This window comes from Hippocampus bargibanti, linkage group LG03, assembly GCF_051943395.1.
Source record: "Hippocampus bargibanti isolate YZ-2025 linkage group LG03, ASM5194339v1, whole genome shotgun sequence".
NCBI lineage: Eukaryota > Metazoa > Chordata > Actinopteri > Syngnathiformes > Syngnathidae > Hippocampus > Hippocampus bargibanti.
In genome coordinates, this window is record NC_142736.1 from 32,407,554 (window position 1) to 32,427,117 (window position 19,564).

Sequence of the window (19,564 nt, forward strand, 5' to 3'; positions counted from 1 at the left end):
TGAATTTAATTACATTCGACGAAGGTAAACTCAACCACCCACACTCACTTAAAAAAAAAAATGCGAGTTTCAATCTAGCAAATTTGTGACTTTAAATCCAGCAAATTTGCGAGTTTGAATCTAGCAAATTTGTGACTTTAAATCCAGCAAATTTGCGAGTTTGAATCTAGCAAATTTGTGACTTTAGATCGAGCAAATTTGTCACTTTGAATATAGCTAATTTGTCACTTTAAATCTATTTTAAATTGTGACTGTTTTTTTCTCAATATAATACCCCATCTCTCAATAAATGATATACAGTAAAGTCTCGTTATATCGATATTCAAGGGAGTCCGAAAAAATATCGATATAACCGGGACTATCGATATATCCGACCCTGTTTGCATGTAATTTTCTCCGTGCGTGCATAGAAATAGTATCGATATAACCGGGGCTATCGATATATCCGATATCGATATAACGAGACTTTACTGTATTTCAACCTGGCCCTAATGCTCTTCCGTAGTTTCCAGGCCACGTTTCATTTAAATAGCTTCTTCATCAAAAACAAACAAACAAACAAGAAGCCGAAAATCACTTTACAAAAATTGTTTAAATAAAATATTGACTATTTTGCTGTAAAACAATAGATTTTTTTTAAACAAAAGCGAATGTTTCAAAATGTGCTGAAAGAGCGACACTGAAATGCTTTTCTCATTCACTAACGGCTTCACGAACACCAGCTGGCTTCCTGCATCGTAAAAATGAAGTTAGTAAAATGAAATAAACAGAAAATAACTTTGTAAAAAAGATTTGAATAAAATATTTCCTCTTTCGCTGTAAAACGACAGAGATTAAAAAAAAGTGAACGTTTCCAAAAGTGTTGAAAGAGCGACACTGAAATGCTTTTCTCGTTTACTAACGGCTTCACGGACACCTGCTGGCTTCCTGCATCGTAACAACAATGAAGTTCAACGAGTAACGAGCTGCAGTTTTTTCTTTCTTTCTTCTTTCAGCCGTTCGTTTTTTTTTTTTTTTTTTTTTTGAAAAATAACACACCGTGAGGGTGGCCAACGAGCCCCCCATCATTTGCAGTCCGTGCTGGTGCTTTGCGTTTTGAATCCCTCCTTCTTTTCTCCTCCTCCCGAAAGCGATTGGCTGCCTGGCGAGCGCAGGCAACATTTTAATGCGGAGCCCTTCCGTGCGCGGACTTCATTCTTTGCTCGGAGCAGCTCATGTACTCCGGTACCCTGTTCCAAACGTGCATAACATACTTTGGAGAAAACGGCGTGCTTGGCATAACGCAACAACTCACTCTTTTCGACGGCAAGTATGCAGACGAACTGTTGCCTCTTCGCTCAGCCGCACTTTGCTTGAGGACGCCGGACAAGGACACCACTACCACACCGCTGTTGCTGAGTGGAACCCTTTTTTTGGACATCCCGCTGACCGTTTGCCCTTTACTCCTTTTTGGATCTTTACCTTTACCTAAAAAAACATCTGGATGTCCATCGTTTGTTGAACGAAGGTCGGCAAAAGGCGAAGCAACCCCACGCGCAACCCCGTTACACCCCCCACCTGCATCCTCATCATTGACATCCCAGTCAGACTTTTCTGAAGCCGTTTGAATTTATTTACACTGCGGTGCAGTGTCGCCTGCAAACCGACAGACTCGCTCAAGGGGGTCAAAGTGAGGAACTGACTTTGGATCTTTATATTTGTCATCTTTTGGGGATTAATATTTCAACTAATATGGGTAGGTGATCCTTTCTATGTGTTTGTTTGTCTGCCTTGAAATCATGTTTTTTTTTGGGAGTGCTTGTCTCTGGATTTCGAAAGCTGTTTTTCTATTTGAAGGCAGCATGCGGTGCAACAGCTTTTCCAGTTGAGTCTTTGCAGAGAAAGACACAGAGCACCAGAGGAGAGAATTACACGGTTGCGCTGATGGCTGGCAGCTCGTTTTTGGAATTTTTATGAGGCTCATTTGAAATATCCGGATTATGTGGATTTGTTAATGCGTGTAAGAGGCTCATTTTCTACTCACTTGTTCGAATAACCATGACAATAGGCCATCTCCGGTTGTATGTCGGTAATAGTCACCATATCATTAAAGTTAAGACGGCTTTCATCCTGATTTTTTTTTTTTTTTTTTCATGAACGGCTAGAAAGTCCGACTGGCTCTCGATGTAAGTGGAGACATTCAAGGGGAATTGTTGTTTATTCGTGAATAAGAACTGTTTAGTGTGTGAGGAGAGAGAGAGAGAGAGAGGAGGGAGTCTTCCCAAGGTTAACTAATTGGCAAGCTCCACCCATAATTGTGGAGATGAATTACATACGAGCCCGGTTTCAATGTTGGCTCATTGGTCGATTTCATTTCGTCCCGGGTAGAATTTCCAATATTTTCCGTCTACCTTCCACCAACAAAGTGACATTCGGATCACGTCCATGTTTGTTTGTGTCTTTCTTCTAGGTGGTTATCCATTTTTGCTCCCAACGAGTGTTCAATTTGGAGAGCGGCTCCTGATTATTGCTCAGATGAGTTCGCCGAGTGCTCCGCGGAATATGAATTAGGCATTCGGCGGCGCCGCACATCGCTGGGAGAGGCAGAGGAGGAGCGCAACCGATCAAAGGCAATCTACCGAGACCGATGTCAAGACCTCACCAGATGAACAGGACTCTTCATTTGATCCCGAGTCATAATTGCCAGATTTAACAACACATCAACAGGTCACAGGCGGACGAGAAAGAACCACCCCCCCTCGTCCCCGTTTTTGCCCCGACTTCAGAGTGGGGATGCATCTTTCCATTTTCTTTTTCCTCCTCTTATGGGCTCAGGCCCTGACATTGAAAAACTTGACTTACTCTGTCCCAGAAGAACAAGGTCCGGGAACTGTCATTGGGAACATTGCCAAAGATGCCAGACTTGGACTGGAGCAAACCGGTCCGGCAGGGCAAGGAAAGAAAGCCAACTTCAGGGTTCTGGAGAATTCGGCACCGCATCTCATCAACGTTGACCCCCAAAGTGGACTACTGTACACCAAGCAACGCATCGACAGAGAAACCTTGTGCAAGAGAAACCCCAAGTGCCAGCTCTCGATGGAAGTGTTTGCCAACGACAAGGAGATCTGCATGATTAAAATAGACATCCAAGACATTAACGACAACTCGCCGGCGTTCCCTTCGGATCAGATTGATATTGATATATCTGAAAACGCCCTTCCGGGAACGCGTTTTCCTTTGACCAGCGCGCACGATCCCGATGCGGGTGAAAATGGACTGAAAACCTATCAGATAACACGCGACGACTACAATCTATTTTCCTTGGAGGTAAAATCCCGAGGGGATGGAAGCAAGTTCCCGGAATTGGTTATTCAAAGGCCACTGGACCGGGAGGAGCGAAGCCATCACACTCTCATATTATCGGCCACTGACGGCGGAGAGTATCCAAGGTCGGGTACCATGCAGATCAACGTTAAAGTGATCGATTCAAATGACAACAGCCCCGTGTTCGACCAGCCCTCCTACGTTGTAGAAATTCCCGAAAATTCACCTGCGGGTAAAGTCCTGATAAATTTGAACGCCACGGATCCCGACGAAGGCAACAATGGACAGGTCGTCTATTCTTTCAGCGGCTACGCCCCAGAGAGAATCCGAGAGCTGTTCTCAATAGATTCCAGAACAGGGGTCATAAAGATTCAGGGCGAAATAGACTACGAGGAGAGTCCGGTGATCGAGATTGACGTCCAGGCGAAAGACCTCGGACCCAATCCCATCCCCGGTCATTGTAAAGTCACCGTTAAAGTGCTGGACAGGAATGATAACTGGCCCTCTATCGGCTTCGTGTCCGTGAGACAGGGAGCCATCAGCGAAGCGGCACCTCCGGGCACTGTGATTGCGCTGGTTCGTGTCACAGACAAGGACTCCGGCAGGAACGGGCAGCTTCAATGCAGAGTGCTGGGTAACGTCCCCTTTAAACTGGAGGAGAACTATGACAACTTCTACACGGTGGTGACAGACAGACCGCTGGACCGAGAGGCGCAAGACGAGTACAACGTCACCATTGTGGCCAGAGACAATGGCGTTCCACCCCTCAACTCGACCAAATCCTTTACCGTGAAAATTCTGGATGAGAATGACAACGTGCCGCGTTTTACCCAGGCCGTGTACCTTCTCCAAATACCAGAGAATAACATTCCCGGCGAGTTCTTGGGTTCAGTCCTAGCGCATGACCCGGATCTGGGCCAGAACGGCACGGTGTACTACAGCATCATTAATTCCAACGTGAGCGGCGGCGATGTCAATACTTACGTAAATGTCAACGCCGCTAACGGAGCCATATATGCGGTGAGGTCGTTCAACTATGAGCAAATCAAATATTTTGATTTCAAGGTTCTTGCCCGGGATGCCGGATCACCGCACCTGGAGAGCAACGCAACGGTGCGCATCAGCGTTCTGGACGTTAACGATAACATACCCGTCATTGTTCTGCCTCTTCTGCAAAATGATACGGCTGAAATCCACGTACCGCGCAATGTTGGTGTGGGCTACACTGTCACCACGGTGCGAGCGGTGGATAACGACTACGGTGAGAGCGGCAGGCTCACGTATCAGATCTCAGATGGGAACGAAGAGCATCTTTTTGATATAGATCCGGCGACTGGAGAAGTGCGAACGGCCCACCCTTTCTGGGACAACGTAAGCCCTACGGTGGAGCTAATTATCCGCGTGTCAGACCACGGCAAGCCCACCCTCACCGCCGCCGCTCGGCTTATCGTCAAGGCCTCCGATGGACCTCCGACCGACGGCCTGCTGCACGTCGACGGCAATCAGAACTGGGACATGTCACTGCCCCTGATTGTGACTCTCGGCATCATATCCATCATTCTCCTGGCCGCCATGGTCACCATCGCGGTCAAATGCAAGAGAGAAAACAAGGAGATACGGACCTACAACTGTCGCATTGCAGAGTATTCCCACCCGCAACTCGGGAAAGGCAAGAAGAAGAAGATTAACAAGAACGACATCATGCTGGTGCAAAGCGAGGTGGAGGAGCGGGATGCCATGAATGTGATGAACGTGGTAAGCAGTCCTTCCTTGGCCACCTCTCCCATGTACTTTGACTATCAGACACGCCTGCCACTCAGCTCACCCAGATCCGAGGTCATGTACCTTAAGCCCACTTCCAATAACCTCGGCGTGCCCCAAGGCCACGTGGGATGCCACACCAGCTTCACAAGCCCAGTCACCAGCACTACAGACACACCTACTAACCGCATGTCCATCATACAGGTAAGGGGGAATTGCCCCTATGCTGCCATATTGTTTTTTTTTCCTACTCTCACGTGACTAGCCTCGCGAAGGATCCACGTCTTGTCTTGTAAAAGGAAAAATGTACACGGAGAGGCAGTACAGTACGGAACGGCCATTCGCACCAGTGTTCAGTCTCCCGGAAGTAACAATAGCAAATAGATAGCTAGCGAGGTAGATAGCTAGTTAGCAAATAGATGTCAAATAGAGAGGGAGCAAGGTAGCCAGCTAGATAGCTAGTTAGCAAATATATATCAAATACAGATGTAGCAAGGACAGCCAGCTAGGTAGCTAGCTAGATAGCCGTCTAGATAGATTAGCTAGATACTAAATAACTAGTAGCTAGATAGCATATAGATAGCAAACAGATAGCTAACTAGTTAGCAAATAGATATGTGGCAAAGTAGCCAGCTAGTTAATAGATAACTAATAGATCGCTAGATAGATATATAGCTAATAGATAGCAAATAGATACCTAGTTAGGTAGCCAGCTAGATAGCCAGCTAGATAGTGAGATTAGCTAGCTAATGAATAACTAATATATAGCCAGCTAGAGAGCTAGCCAGCTAGCTAATAGATAGCATATATATAGTAAATAGATAGCTAGTTAGCAAATAGATATGTAGCAAGGTAGCCAGCTAGATAGATAGCTAGATAGCCAGCAAGATAGCGAGATGAGCTAACTAATAGATAATTAATAGATCACTCGCTAGATATATAGCTAATAGGTAGCAAATAGCTACCTAATTAGGTAGCCATCTAGATAGCTAGTTCGCAAATATATATCAAATAGATATGTAGCAAGGTAGCCAGCTAGATAGCTAGCTAGATAGCCAGCTAGATAGCAAGATTAGCTAGCTAATGAATAAGTAATAGATAGCCAGCTAGAGAGCTATCCAGCTAGCTAATAGATAGCACATAGATAGCCAGCTCGGTAGCGAGATTAGCTAGCTAATGAATAACTAATAGATAGCCAGCTATCCAATAGATAGTAAATAGATAGCCAGCTAGATAGCGAGATTAGCTCGCTAATAAATAACTAATGGATATCCAGCTAGATAGCAAGATTAGCTAGCTAATAAATAATGAATAGATAGACAGCTAGGTAGCCAGCTAGACAGTGAGATTAACTAGCTAATAAATAACTAATAGCCAGCTAGAAAGCTAGCCAGCCAGATAGCCAAATAGCAAGCTCGCTAGCTAGATAGCTCAAGTGAAGCAACATGATGTCAACTAACCGGGAAGGACCTCAACGGGACAATCATATGATGCATTTTCTTATGATAGCAACACACTTTTTAAACCACCCTCCCCCGACCCTGCAATTAGCAATTTGCCACTCAACTCTACATGTATTGCTGCTCAATCTGACACAGACGCTTTACATTTTCAAACCTTGCATTATCCTAATTATGACCATTTCTCCTAAGTATACTTTTACATCTATGATAATAATAATAATTATTATTTTTGAAACAATTTGTTTACATTAGGGTGGACGGTAATTGAATCGGTCCACGCAGACTTTGGACGAGACAGCCTGGTCTAAATACTCACATGGATGAGCACTTGGGAGTTTATATATATATATATATATGTTACCTTGGCTTACAAATTTAAGTGTGTGAGTGTGTATGGCGAAAAGTGTGTATCCCAAAAAATTCTTTCCCATAGGAAACTATTAAAATGAGAATAATCCGTTCCCCATAAAACATAAGTTTCTACTTTCTAATTTTCTAAGCCTTAAAACTACACAAAATGCTAAAGAAATAAACTGTGTTGTATCATAAAGTGGTTTTATTGACCTTTGTGATGGTCGTTGATGGCTTGATGGAATGGAGTGGCCGCTTTCCTCATCATTAAACACTTGATGAGGAACGTAACCTTCTTCTTTCACCAACTTGAGGAATGATCCCTTGTAGGTGCTTTCTTTGCCATAATTTTACGTTGTTCCTCATCAATTGTGTTCTGTTTATCTGGATTGAGTGTACAGATGGCTTGTGCGGGTTATTTGTGGAGCCTGATTGATGGGATATTTTAACCTTGCAGTCTGCCTTTGAACTATCAAAGTTGAAACGAGTCCAAATTTCACTGTTTTCTATCCATTTTCTCACTCTGTCGTCTCTGTCTCTTTAATGTTTAAACCACCTCCCCTCACTGCTGCGTTCTTGACCAATCACGTGGCTTTAACCGAAGACTGGGGGCGGGGAATAGAGAACAAAAACAGTCGGCTGCCATTTTCTTGTTAGGAAAGACACATCCCTCATTGTGGCGCTCCGTGTGTACCCTGAAAAATAGTTTGTACGACAAGGTAAAATTTTCATCAATGTAACGTTCGTAAAGCGAAACGTTCGTAAGCCAAGGCGTTGGTTCGCGAACTGCTACTAATAATGTTTCAAATTAACCATGAGGAGATTATCCAATTGAACATTTTTTTAAAGCCACTTTAAGCATCTTTGTGAAGAGTTAGGTAGACCTGTAAGTCTCTAATGTGTAAAATTGTCCGAGTCTTTTGGCCTTAAGCTCATTAAAAATCTGTTGTGTTCAGACGGGGGCTTAAGACCTGCAGCGCCACGTAATGCTCACACAATGGTCACTTGCCACAGATCAAGTTTTGTAATAATAATAAAAATAATAATCATACATTTCATTTATAAGCGCTTTTCAAAACTCTCAAGGACACTTTACAGTCACAGGGTATTTTTTTTTTCTGCGGGTGAGCAGAGGCAGCAACACACGCCAGCGTTCACTCAACCCGGAAGTGTTTATTTAGTTGTTTATTTTATTAATTTCTTGTTGATTTATTTGCCAGTTTTATCTGTTTACTTATTTATTCATGCATTTATTTTTATTAATTTATTTACTTATTTATTTATTTGTTTGTGTTTGTTATTTATTTATTTAGTCTGTTTAATCAGTTTTTTTTCAGGTTTATTTATTTATTTATATGTCTGTATAATTTATGTATTCATTTCTTTTTTTATTTATGTCTTTTTTTGTTATATTTTTTTTTATTTTGTCTGTTGATTTATTTGGTTTATTGTTCATTTATTTGTCAGTCTTATTAATTTATTGGTTCATTCATTCCTATTTACTTATTTATTATTATTTTATTCATTATTTATTTAGTCTGTTTTTGGGTTTCTTTCTTTATGTCTGTTTACTTTATGCATTCATGTATTTTTTTGTTTATTTATGTCTTTGTTATTAATGCTTTTATTTAATTTGACTGTTTATTTATTTTATTGTTAATTTATTTGTCAGTCTTAATTTATTGGTTCATTTATTTATTTACTTATTTATTAGAATTTTATTTATTATCTATTTATTTGTTTATTTATGTAGTCCGTTTTTTGGGTTTATTTATTTATTTATTTAATTTATTTATTTATTTATTTATATATCTGTTTAATTTATACACTCATGTATTTTTTGTTTATTTTTGTCTTTATTTGTTATTAATGTGTTCATTTAATTTGTCTGTTGATTTATTTTATTGTTAATTTATTTGTCAGTCTTATTAATTTATTGGTTCATTCATTCACTTATTTATTATAATTGTATTTTTTATTTATTCATTTAGTCTGTTTTTTTGGGTTTATTTATTTATTTATTTATTTATTTGTATGTTTAATTTATGCATTCATGTATTTTTTTGTTTACTTATGTCTTTGTTATTATTGTGTTGATTTATTTTGTATGTTTATTTATTTGGTTTATTAATTTATTTGTCAGTCTAATTAATTTATTGGTTCTTTCATTCACTTATTTACTCATTTATTATTTATTTATTTATTTATTCATTTATTTATTTATGTCTGTTTAACTTATGCATTTATGTATTTTTTTTTGTTTACTTATTTCTTTATTTATTATTGTGTTTATTTATTTTGTCTGTTCTCAATGACAAAAAGTGTCATTGAGAGTTTTGTAAGGCGCTTATAAATGAAATGTATTATTATTATTATTATTATTATTAAAAACTGTGATCAAAATGCAGGTGTTAGTTTACTTTAGTTATTGTCGTTTATTATCATGGTTTGCGTTGCTCTCTTCAGCTGAAGCAATCTTTACATAACTTGTAGTTATAGTTTAACATTTTTGAATGTTCTAACTTGTTATGCTCGCCAGACGTTCTTTCTGTCTTTCTTTATCTCTTTTGCGCCATTTTGTTTCCTAGCAAAGCTGTCTGCCGTTATTTGTAGCCCCCCCCCCCCACACACACCCTATATGAGCTGGACATTTCTGCGATGTCGACCGCAATCAATTGTGACGTGTTCCCACCAGGGAGTAAAGCCACTGTCTGTTGTTCTCGCTTCTGTTATGAGCCAGCTGCAAAGGTCAAAGGCCATTCCAAAGAGCATTAGTAGGACTTCCTCATCAGGGTGACGGCGGGTCATTATTGGCCTGTTTCCTTTCTAATTTGATGAGGATGATGAATTAGACCCCGTTGCGTTTTCTGCAGACTCATTGTACGCACTCTTTTATGACTGTCGTCGGCAAAACTAGTAGGAGCAGCAACAAAAAAACTCGTTGGTACAGTGATATCTTGGCTTACAAACTTAATTGGTTCCCAGACAGAGTGTGTAAGGCGAAAAGTGTGTTTCCCAAAAAATTATTTCCCATGGGAAACCATTAAAATGAGAATAATCCGTTCCCAGGTCCCCATAAAACATACTTTTCTACTTTTTAATCCTTCAAACTACACAAAATATACCTTATTTTATGTATAATAAATGTGCTATGGTAAATAGAAAACATAATTTTCTACTTTCTAATTTTCTAAGCCTTAAAACGACACAAAATACACCAGATTTTATGTAGAATAAATTTGCTATGGTATTATAATTAAAGAAATAAACTACTATATAATAGAGTAGTTTTATTGACCTTTGTGATGGTCGTTGATGGCTTGATGGAATGGCCAGTTTCATCAGCATGAAACACTTGATGAGGAACGTAGCCTTCTTCTTTCACCATCTTGAGGAATGATCCCTTGCAGGTGCTTTCTCTGCCATCATTTTACCTTGTTCATCATCAATTGTGTTCTGTTTTGCTGGGGTGATAGCTTTTTGCATCACGTGTCCAGATGGCTTGTGTGGGTTATTTGTGGAGACCGATTGATGGGAATTTTAACCTTGCATTCTACACTCTGCCTTTGAACTATCAAAGTTGAAACGAGTCCAAATGTCACTGTTTTATATCCATTTTCTCACTCTCTCTCTGTCGTCTGCCTGTCTCTTTAATGTTTAAACCGCCTCCCCTCACTGCTGCGTTCTTGACCAATCACGTGGCTTTAACTGAAGACTGGGGGCGAGGAATAGAGATCAAAAACGAGGCGGTTGCCATTTTCTTGTTAGAACGGGCTCGTTCGCGAACGACACATCACTCACTGTGGCGCTCTGTGTGTATCCCGAAAAATAGTTTGTATGCCAAGGTAAAATGTTCATAAATGTAACGTTCGTAATCGAAAAGTTCGTAAGCCAAAGGGTTCGTAAACCGAGGTATCACTGTATCTTCTTTTAAGTGGGTCCCCTGAAAATGTGAGCTACGTAAGGCCCTCTATTGTATTATTCAAAAGAAACTAGCGAGCTATGCCTTGAGGCATTAAGTTTCTTCAGAGGCTGTTACAGAAGCAGATCATTTTCTTTTCCACCCGGCCACCATTTTCCATTCATGTGGACAGTAGGTAACCCGAGTCAGAGCATAGTGGCGACCGGAGAAAGATGTCAGGGAACAAAGACAAAAATCTTCCACCATTCATCGTCATACCCCACGGCTCATTTCTCAATACAGTTGCGACAATAAATGTATCCAGAGGCATTTGCCTTTCACAAGAGCAACTTTGCGTAGCTGGGTTGACAGGTACAGTAATACCTTGGCTTACGCACTTAATTGGTTCCCAGACAGAGTGTGTAAGGCGAAAAGTGTATATCCCAAAAATGTATTTCCCATAGAAAACCATTAAAATGAGAATAATCCGTTCCCAGGTCTCCAGAAAATATAATTTTCAACTAAATAAGCCTTAAATCTACTAACAACACACCTTATTGTATCTATAATAAATGTGCTATTGTATTGTAAATAATGAAAGACACTGCACTGTATAATAAAGTTGTTTTATTGACCTTTATGATGGTCATTGATGGCTTGATGGAATGGAGCGGCCGGTTTCATCAGCATTAAACACTTGATGAGGAACGTAGTCTTCTTCTTTCACCATCTTGAGGAATGATCCCTTGTAGGTGCTTTCTCTGCCATCATTTTACCTTGTTCCTCATCAATTGTGTTCTGTTCAGCTGGCTTGATAGCTTTTTTGCGTCAGGTTTGCATCAAGTCCTCAAGTAATCCGTGTAACTCGGTTCATAAGATTGCTCGTTTTGAGTTTTGCTTTTAAATGTTGCTGTGCCGATGGCCATTTTGTGTTTGGGAGCCTTTTACTGAGCATCTTCATCTTTATTAAGTTCAGAGTTGCTTGTTCTGTAGGGACATAAGCCAGTGTCTTTTTGTGCTGGTCCCAAGTCCGGATAAATACAGAGGCTTGTGTCAGGAAGAGCATCCGACGTAAACGTCTGATCACCTTTTTTGGTGAGGGGCGCGCGGGGGGTTGGGGGGTGGGTCATTTGTCACTCATAAATTCCTCTAATGGTGCCACCCAAGCTCATTTAAAGGACACCCGACGCCTCCGGATAAGTTGTGTCCATAATTTGTAAAATCACTTCAAATGACTTCTACTGGGCGTATTTGCCAAAGATTCCACCGCATTTAGCTATATTTTACCTTTTAAGAATTGCGCTGGATATTCAGGAAGTCTTGTTTTTGAGTTGGTGACAAGTCCGTACGTGACGTCACTGAAGGAACGCCCCTGACCGAGAAAGGGACACACAATGCATTTTGGGTACTTTGTTTGGTCTGAAAACTTCGTGTTGATCTGTGATGATGGCGAAATTAGAAGGAAAACACATAAATAATGCCATGATGAATCGTTGTGTGTTGCACCAAGACTACTATTTGATACAAGTTGACACAACTTACAGCAGACAAATCATCCCATTTCCAATGGATCTTGGGCGCCATCTTGTGCATTTTCTGGGACGCTACATTGGAGTCCAGACGCCTCAAAATGATTCTGAAGGACTTCTTTAATCGATTGCAAACATGTATGCTTTCCTCTTCAGAACTATTTGAATCATATTCATAACTGGAGGAGTAACAAGAAAGCATCTTCTCCGAATCTGAAGCCATTGTTTTGATTCTAGAGCAGTGGTTCTTAACCTGGGTTCCATCGAACCCTAGGGGTTCGGTGAGTCGGTCTCAGGGGTTCGGAGGCAGTCATTGGAAGAAGGGTTCGCTGAATGGGCATATGAAACTGGTGGGGTTCGGTGCCTCCAACAAGATGAAGAACCACTGTTCTAGAGCAAGGCAAAGGCGTCCGATCAAGGGGGCGGGACCTTCTGAAACTCGCCATCCTGAGGTCATTTTGAAGTAGTTTTGGGGCACTTTAACTCATTGTTATTGGTATTTTGCATTTGACTAGAAATATCAGCCTGCGTGTTTTGGGTATTTTAGATGCTAAAAAACGTTTTTCTGATGTCAGTTAGGTAACAAAAAAATGGTGTCGGTTTTTCTTTAACTCATCCATATCATCAGAGCGTGACTCCCCCTCCCCCTGATCGTACTCGCAACTGGTCCAGCGACCAGACCGGTGTAGAGCTTCATTCTATTTGCAAGGAGAATTCCTGGGATAAGTAGATAAATGATATGCGCAGTAATGACGCTTAATACCGCTTAAGGCGTTGAGGGAATTACTCAGCGCGGGGATGAAGGTTAAAGCCAAGCTGTTGCGAAATTCCTCAATGCTCAGAAGGGATTGCTGCGACTCAAGAGCAATGCCCTCCGTCATGTCGTGCGCCCCCGTGTCCAATACAGGTGGCGGATTTTATTTTGCATTGTTAAGTTTCAGCAATGGCCGACCCTTTGGGGAAATTACAGTCATTTGCTACAAGATTGTGGAGATGTTATTTCGTGGGCTGTAAACCATCACACCTGTTATTTAGACACACTGATACCTCGGCTTACAAACTGAATTGGTTCCCAGACAGAGTGTGTAAGGTGAAAAGTGTGTATCCCAAAAATTAATTTCCCATAGGAAACCATTCAAATGAGAAGAATCCGTTCCCAGGTCCCCATAAAACATAATTTTCTACTTTCTAAGCCTTAAAATTACACAAAGTATACCTTATTTTATCTATAATAAATATGCTATGGTATTATAATTAAAGAAATAAACTGTATTGTATAATAAAGTCATTTTTATTTACCTTTGTGATGGTCGTTGATGGCTTGATGGAATGGAGTGGCCACTTTCATCAGCATGAAACACTTGATGAGGAACGTAGCTTTCTTCTTTCACCATCTTGAGGAATGATCCCTTGTAGGTTCTTTCTCTGTGACCATTTTATCTAGTTCCTCATCAATTGTGTTCAATTTAGCTGGGGTGATAGTTTTTTGCATTAAGCGCACAGATGGCTTGTGCTGGTTGTGTGTGGAGCCTGATTGATGGGAATGTTAACCTTGCAGTCTACACTCTGCGTTTGAACTATTACAGTTGAAATTCTCTCACTGTCGTCTGCCTGTCTCTTTAATGTTTAAACCACCCCGACTCACTGCTGCGTTCTTGACCAATCACGTGGCTTTAACTGAAGATGGGGTGGGGAATAGAGGACAAAAACAGTTGGCTGCTGTTTTGTTGTCAGAAGAACGGACGAAAAAAGTTCGTATGCCAAGGTAAAATTTTCATAAATTTAACGTTCGTAAACCGAAAAGTTCGTAAGCCAAGGGGTTCGTAAACCGAGGTATCACTGTACATTGTCGTTTTTAATTAAACATATATGTAGGCAGTGTCTGAAACTCATGACAAAAGTTGCTGGCTACCTAGCTAGCTGTCTATTTGCTATCTATTTGCTGTCAGCTGTCTAGCTAGCTAGCTAGAGCTAACTATCTATCTATTGGTCGTCTGTTGGCGAGCTAGCTAACTTGATCTATTTGAGTTATTCCCGGTTGAACGCTGTCACCGTTGCTGGCTGCCTGGCTGTCTATTTTCTGTCTATGGGCTGTCTGTCTGGCTGGCTAGCTAGCTGGCAGGCTGTTGGTCGTCTATTGGTTAGCTGGCTGACTTGGTCTGTTTGCGTTGTTCCCGGTTGGGCCGGGTCGCCGTAGCTGCCTGCCTAGCTAGCTATTTATTTGCTATCAGCTGTCTAACTGGCTAGCTAGCTATTAGTCATCTATTAGCTAGCTAGCTAACTTGATCTATTTGAGTTATTCCTGGTTGAACGGAGTCACCGTTGCTGGCTACCTAGCTGGCTAGCTATTTGCTATCTATTAGCTGTCTAACTAGCTAGCTATCTATTAGTCATCTATTAGCAAGTTAGCTATCTAGTTACCCGACACCAGGGCAGAAAACTCTGACATTCTGTAAGTTGTACGCCCGATGTAAAAGTTGCATGCCCCGGGCGTCTGGGCAGACGTTATTTCAGTAATTTTAAGGTCATGAGGCCGCAGGTAATGCAGGTTGGTAAGGCTGCAGGTTGACTTTCCAGTTCTTAAAACCAGGCTACCAGGTGGAAATGGCTCTTTGAGGGTCAAAGGTTGCTGACCCTTGACCTATATCGATCAGAAATGCGGTTCCAGAAGGACCCTGCGAGTCGTCAAGGCATAAATGATCTTTTGGGCTCTCTTGCAAAGGCCATTTCAATTAAACGAACCAATTAACGATCAGTACTTCAACTTAGCACAGCTAGCTAGATCACCTGTGTGACTGTAGCCGCTATGATGCACGTCAACGCACAATTTGAGATTCCTGCACAGGGAACGTTTTGTTCCGGTGATTTATGTGACCTTTGGTGGTGCTATTGACTTCTTGGTTGCCTTGTTTGAAGCAAAATGCCAGATGTGCGAGGTTAAATGCCTCGGGTCTCTTGGGGATATCAACGTTTCATTTGGTCGCATTGAATTGTGGGTTTTTTTTACAGGGTAGGTTTGTATGAAAATGTAGAACCTGTAGCGGCTAACAAGGATTAGTTTTAAATAGGAAGACAAAGTGAAAAATGTGGGATTAGAAAGAAAACAAGAAATAATAATAGTACATTTTATTTCGAGCACCTTCCAAAGCTCTCAGGGACACTTTACAGTCACAGACAAGCATAGGCACTATCATAAATAAAATACAATCACAAATAGAATGCAATAAATAAAATACAATGATAAATAGAAACAAGAGAAAGAGCTACACAGAAAATGCCATTTTAAATCGATGGCTTTTGAGATGGGATTTGAAGGTGGGAAGAGAATCCATGTTACCAATGTTGGGAGGAAGTGAGTTCTAGAGTTTGGGGGCAGGGCAGCTGAAAGCTCTGTCCCCCATTGTGCTGAGACGGCACAGGGGGTACACAGAGGTGGGGGGAGGAAGCGGATCTGAGGGAACGAGAGGGAAGAGAAATTTGAAGAAGGTCAAATAGGTATGGGGGGGGCAAGGTTATGGATGCGGTGATACCTTGGCTTACGAACTTAGTTTGTTCCCAGACAGTGTGTGTCATGCGAAAAGTGTGTATGCCAAAAAAATAATTTCCCCAGGAAATCATTAAAATGAGAATAATACGTTCCCAGGTCCCAAAAACTACACAAAATATACATTTTTTTTTTATGTATAATAAATGTCCTATGCTATTATATTTAAAGAAATAAACTATACTGTATAATAAAGTCGATGAAAAGGTTTTTTCAGCCGTCATCTGTACTTCTTTGAAGGTGTCTGACGTTTCGCTTGTTAGCCAAGATGCTATTTCAAGAAGCGAAACGTCCGACACCTTCAAAGAAGTACAGATGACGGCTGAAGAAACCTTTTCATCGATGACTGACCTTTTCATGGATGACTGAGAGCTTACAGAAATGTGTAATAAAGTCGTTTAATTTACCTTTGTGATGCTCATTGATGGCTTGATGGAATGGAGTGTCCGGTTTCATCAGCATTAAACACTTGAAGAGGAATGTAGCCTTCTTCTTTCACCATCTTGAGGAATGATGCCTTGTAGGTGCTTTCTCTGCCGTCATTTTACCTTGTTCCTCATCAATTGTGTTCTGTTTAGCTGGGTTGATAGCTTTTTGCATCAAGTGTACCGATGGCTTGTACTGGTTATTTGTGGAGCCTGATTGATGGGAATTTTAACCTTACAGTCTATACTCTGTCTTTGAACTATCAAATTGAAACGAGTCCAAATGTCACTGTTTTCTATCCCTTTTCTCACTCTCTGTCGTCTGCCTGTCTCTATAATGTTTAACCCCCCCCCCCCCCCCACTGATGCGTTCTTGACCAATCACGTGGCTTTAACCGAAGACTGAGGGCAGGGAATAGAGGATAAAAACAGTCGGCTGCCATTTTCTTGTTAGAACGGGCTCATTCGCGAACAACACATCACTCATTGTGGCGCTCCGTGTTTATCCCAAAAATTATTTGTATGCCAACGTAAAATTTTATACATTTAACGTTCGTAAACCGAACAGTTCGTGAGCCAAGGGGTACGTAAACCGAGGTATCACTGTAGTTTTCAATGTATAAAGAATAATTTGAAAGTTGATTCTATATTTGAGGGGGAGCCAGTGGAGCTCTTGGAGAACGGGGATGATGTGGTGAAAGGATGAGGTTCTGCTGATGACCCGGGCTGAAGAATTCTGTACTTGTTGAAGTTTGTGGAGAGGTTTCTGAGGGACACCAAGGAGAAGTGAATTGCAATAGTCAATCCAAGCTGTGATGTCTTGGTCGGTGGCAGTTCGAGAAAATACAAAGCGACTTCATATTAAAAAAAAAAAACGGCCAAACATTATTGACTTGAAAGTCTGGTGTCGATAAATTAGACAGGGCACCCTTGAAAATCCACTCGCCTTCCCCCACGGATCCACTGCCAGGGCAGTTATTATCATGGCCATGTCATCTCCAATAGACTGCTTCCTGACTGAACTAAGCTAATTGATTTCATGCGTCCGGCCCATTTGAGTCTCACAGAGGCCAACTTGTGTTCTCATATCCTGTCTTGTTTCTTGACACTTGTAAAACACAAAGTGTCTTTTGTTCTCAACCTTTGCCAGATCAGCAGGTCTTTTCATTTTAATGAAATTACAAAATGAACGCCTGACAAAACCAAGCAACCGATAGAGGCTTAACTCGCACGGACGCGAAAGATTCAACCATCGTGTTTCATTAAAATGATTTGAAACAGCTTTTTGGTCAAAGAATGGTCACCCGAGAGTCAACATAGCCTCTCTTGCGGCATGTGAAATAAATTAAACTGTAGTTACCTGTAAGGGAAAATGTACGATACAAATGTTTGACTATCATTTTTTATCCAAAAATGTGATCAAATAAAAAATACAATTTAAAAAGTCAATTTATCATAATGACTGTTTTAGGTATACATGGTGAGTCAATGATAGTCACGACAGTGATACCTCGGTTTCCGAACTAAGGAACTTTTCGCCTTACAAACGTTAAATTCACGAGTATATCATCTTGGCATACAAACTATTTTTCGGGAAACACACAAAGCGCCACAATGACTGATGTGTCGTTCGCGAATGAGCCGGTTCTTGAATCTCCAGAAATGGCAGCCGTTTTTTCCCCCCTCTATTCCCCGCCCCCAGTCAGTTTTCGGTTAAAGCCGCACGTGATTGGTCAAGATCCATGGTAGAATGGTAGAGGAGGGAGGAGGCGCACGCAGCAGTGAGCTCGGAGGATGGGTTACAGAAATAGACACACACACGCGAAAGGGAGACGACAGAGCTTAAAACAAAAAAAAAAACAATAGCGGGAAAAAAAAACAATAGTGAAATGTTGAGAACATGGATAGAAAACACAGTGAAATTTGGACTCGTTTCAACTTTATTGATAGTTCAAAGGCAGAGTGTAGACTGCGAGGTGAAAATATCCTATCAATCAGGCTCCACAAATAACCCACACAAGCCATCTCTACACTTGATGCAAAAAGCTATACAACCCAGCTAAACAGAACACATTTGATGAGGAACTAGGTAAAATCATGGCAGAGAAAGCACCTACAAGGGATCATTCCTCAAGATGGTGAAAGAAGAAGGCTACGTTCCTCATCAAGTGTTTCATGCTGATGAAACTCCATTCCATCAAGCCATCAACAACCATCACAAAGGTAAATAAAACCACTTTATTATATAGTACAGTTTATTTCTTTAATTGCAATACCATAGCACATTTTCTGTAGTTTTAAGGCCTGAAAAATTAGAAAGTAGAAAATTATGTTTTATGGGGACCTGGGAACGGATTATTCTCATTTTAATGGTTTCCTATGGGAAATTAATGTTTGGAATACACACGTTTCCCCTTACACACACTTTCTGGGAGCCAATTAAGTGCGTAAGCCAAGGTATCACTGTTCTAATAAGATCTCACCCTCGCCAACCCCCCCTGCCCTCCCTCATGGCTGAGTAGCAGTTTGATTTACACTGAAAACAAGCTTGTCTGCTTGTCTGCCAGCGAAAAAAAGGAATAAACAGTAGAAGGAATTGAATAAACAAAGATGAACTGTTTATTTTTTTAAACAATGAGATACTTTGGTTTAATCCCTGAAGAAACATTCTCCAGCCTGGCGACAATCAAAAGGGATTTAGAAATACCGTACAGAGGAAAATGAAATGAAACAACTTTTACGATACCCGCGATCAACTTCTTAACAAGTCAACTGTGGGAGTACAGGAGTGACTTTGAAACAACCGCTAAGTCTGTTCTTAAAAAAGTACACTTCCCGTTTTCCCAGGTAACTTTTTATATATTTCATCCCATCCCACCGGAGGCTCCGAAAGGAGAACGGCTATCTTAAGATGAAGGGGGATAAAGAAAAGAAAATTAAATAAAGAGTGTTTTTCTAATCCATTGCAACAGTGGTCTCTCAAGTGTGGGAGCAATTTCAATATAATATATGGCAGAGGATGTGATAATACACCACGCTGTTATGCACATCAGTGTGTTTGCGTGCTTAAGTGTGTGTGTGTGTGTGTGTGTGTGTGTTAATGTGTGTGTTTATGTGTGTGTGTGTGGGTGTCTTTCCGAGAGGAAGGGTGTTTCAAGGTTTGGACAAATGCAAGATTGTCACGCTCACAAAAGACAAGTGGTTCTGACTCTAAAGGACTAAATCCTATGCCTGGAATACACAATGAAATTACAGGCAGCCACCCACGCACATAAATCTGCCTGAAT

At 41.1% G+C, this 19,564-nt stretch overlaps 1 protein-coding gene across 5 annotated transcripts in view; it reads left to right on the plus strand.

Moving 5' to 3' along the window:
* Window positions 1-1,216: 1,216 nt before the first annotated feature.
* The window catches only part of pcdh17 (protocadherin 17), a 195,243-nt gene continuing 176,895 nt past the window's right edge, over window positions 1,217-19,564 (plus strand). For 3 of the 5 annotated variants that reach the window (XM_088993130.1, XM_088993126.1, XM_088993127.1), the window contains exons 1-2: window positions 1,217-1,735; window positions 2,450-5,268. In XM_088993130.1, coding sequence (XP_088849256.1) covers window positions 2,773-5,268 — 2,496 coding nt within the window. In that variant the 5' untranslated portion in view covers window positions 1,217-1,735; window positions 2,450-2,772. The remainder of the gene's footprint in view (window positions 1,736-2,449; window positions 5,269-19,564) is intronic. The other 2 variants (XM_088993128.1, XM_088993129.1) reach the window with 1 other exon arrangement.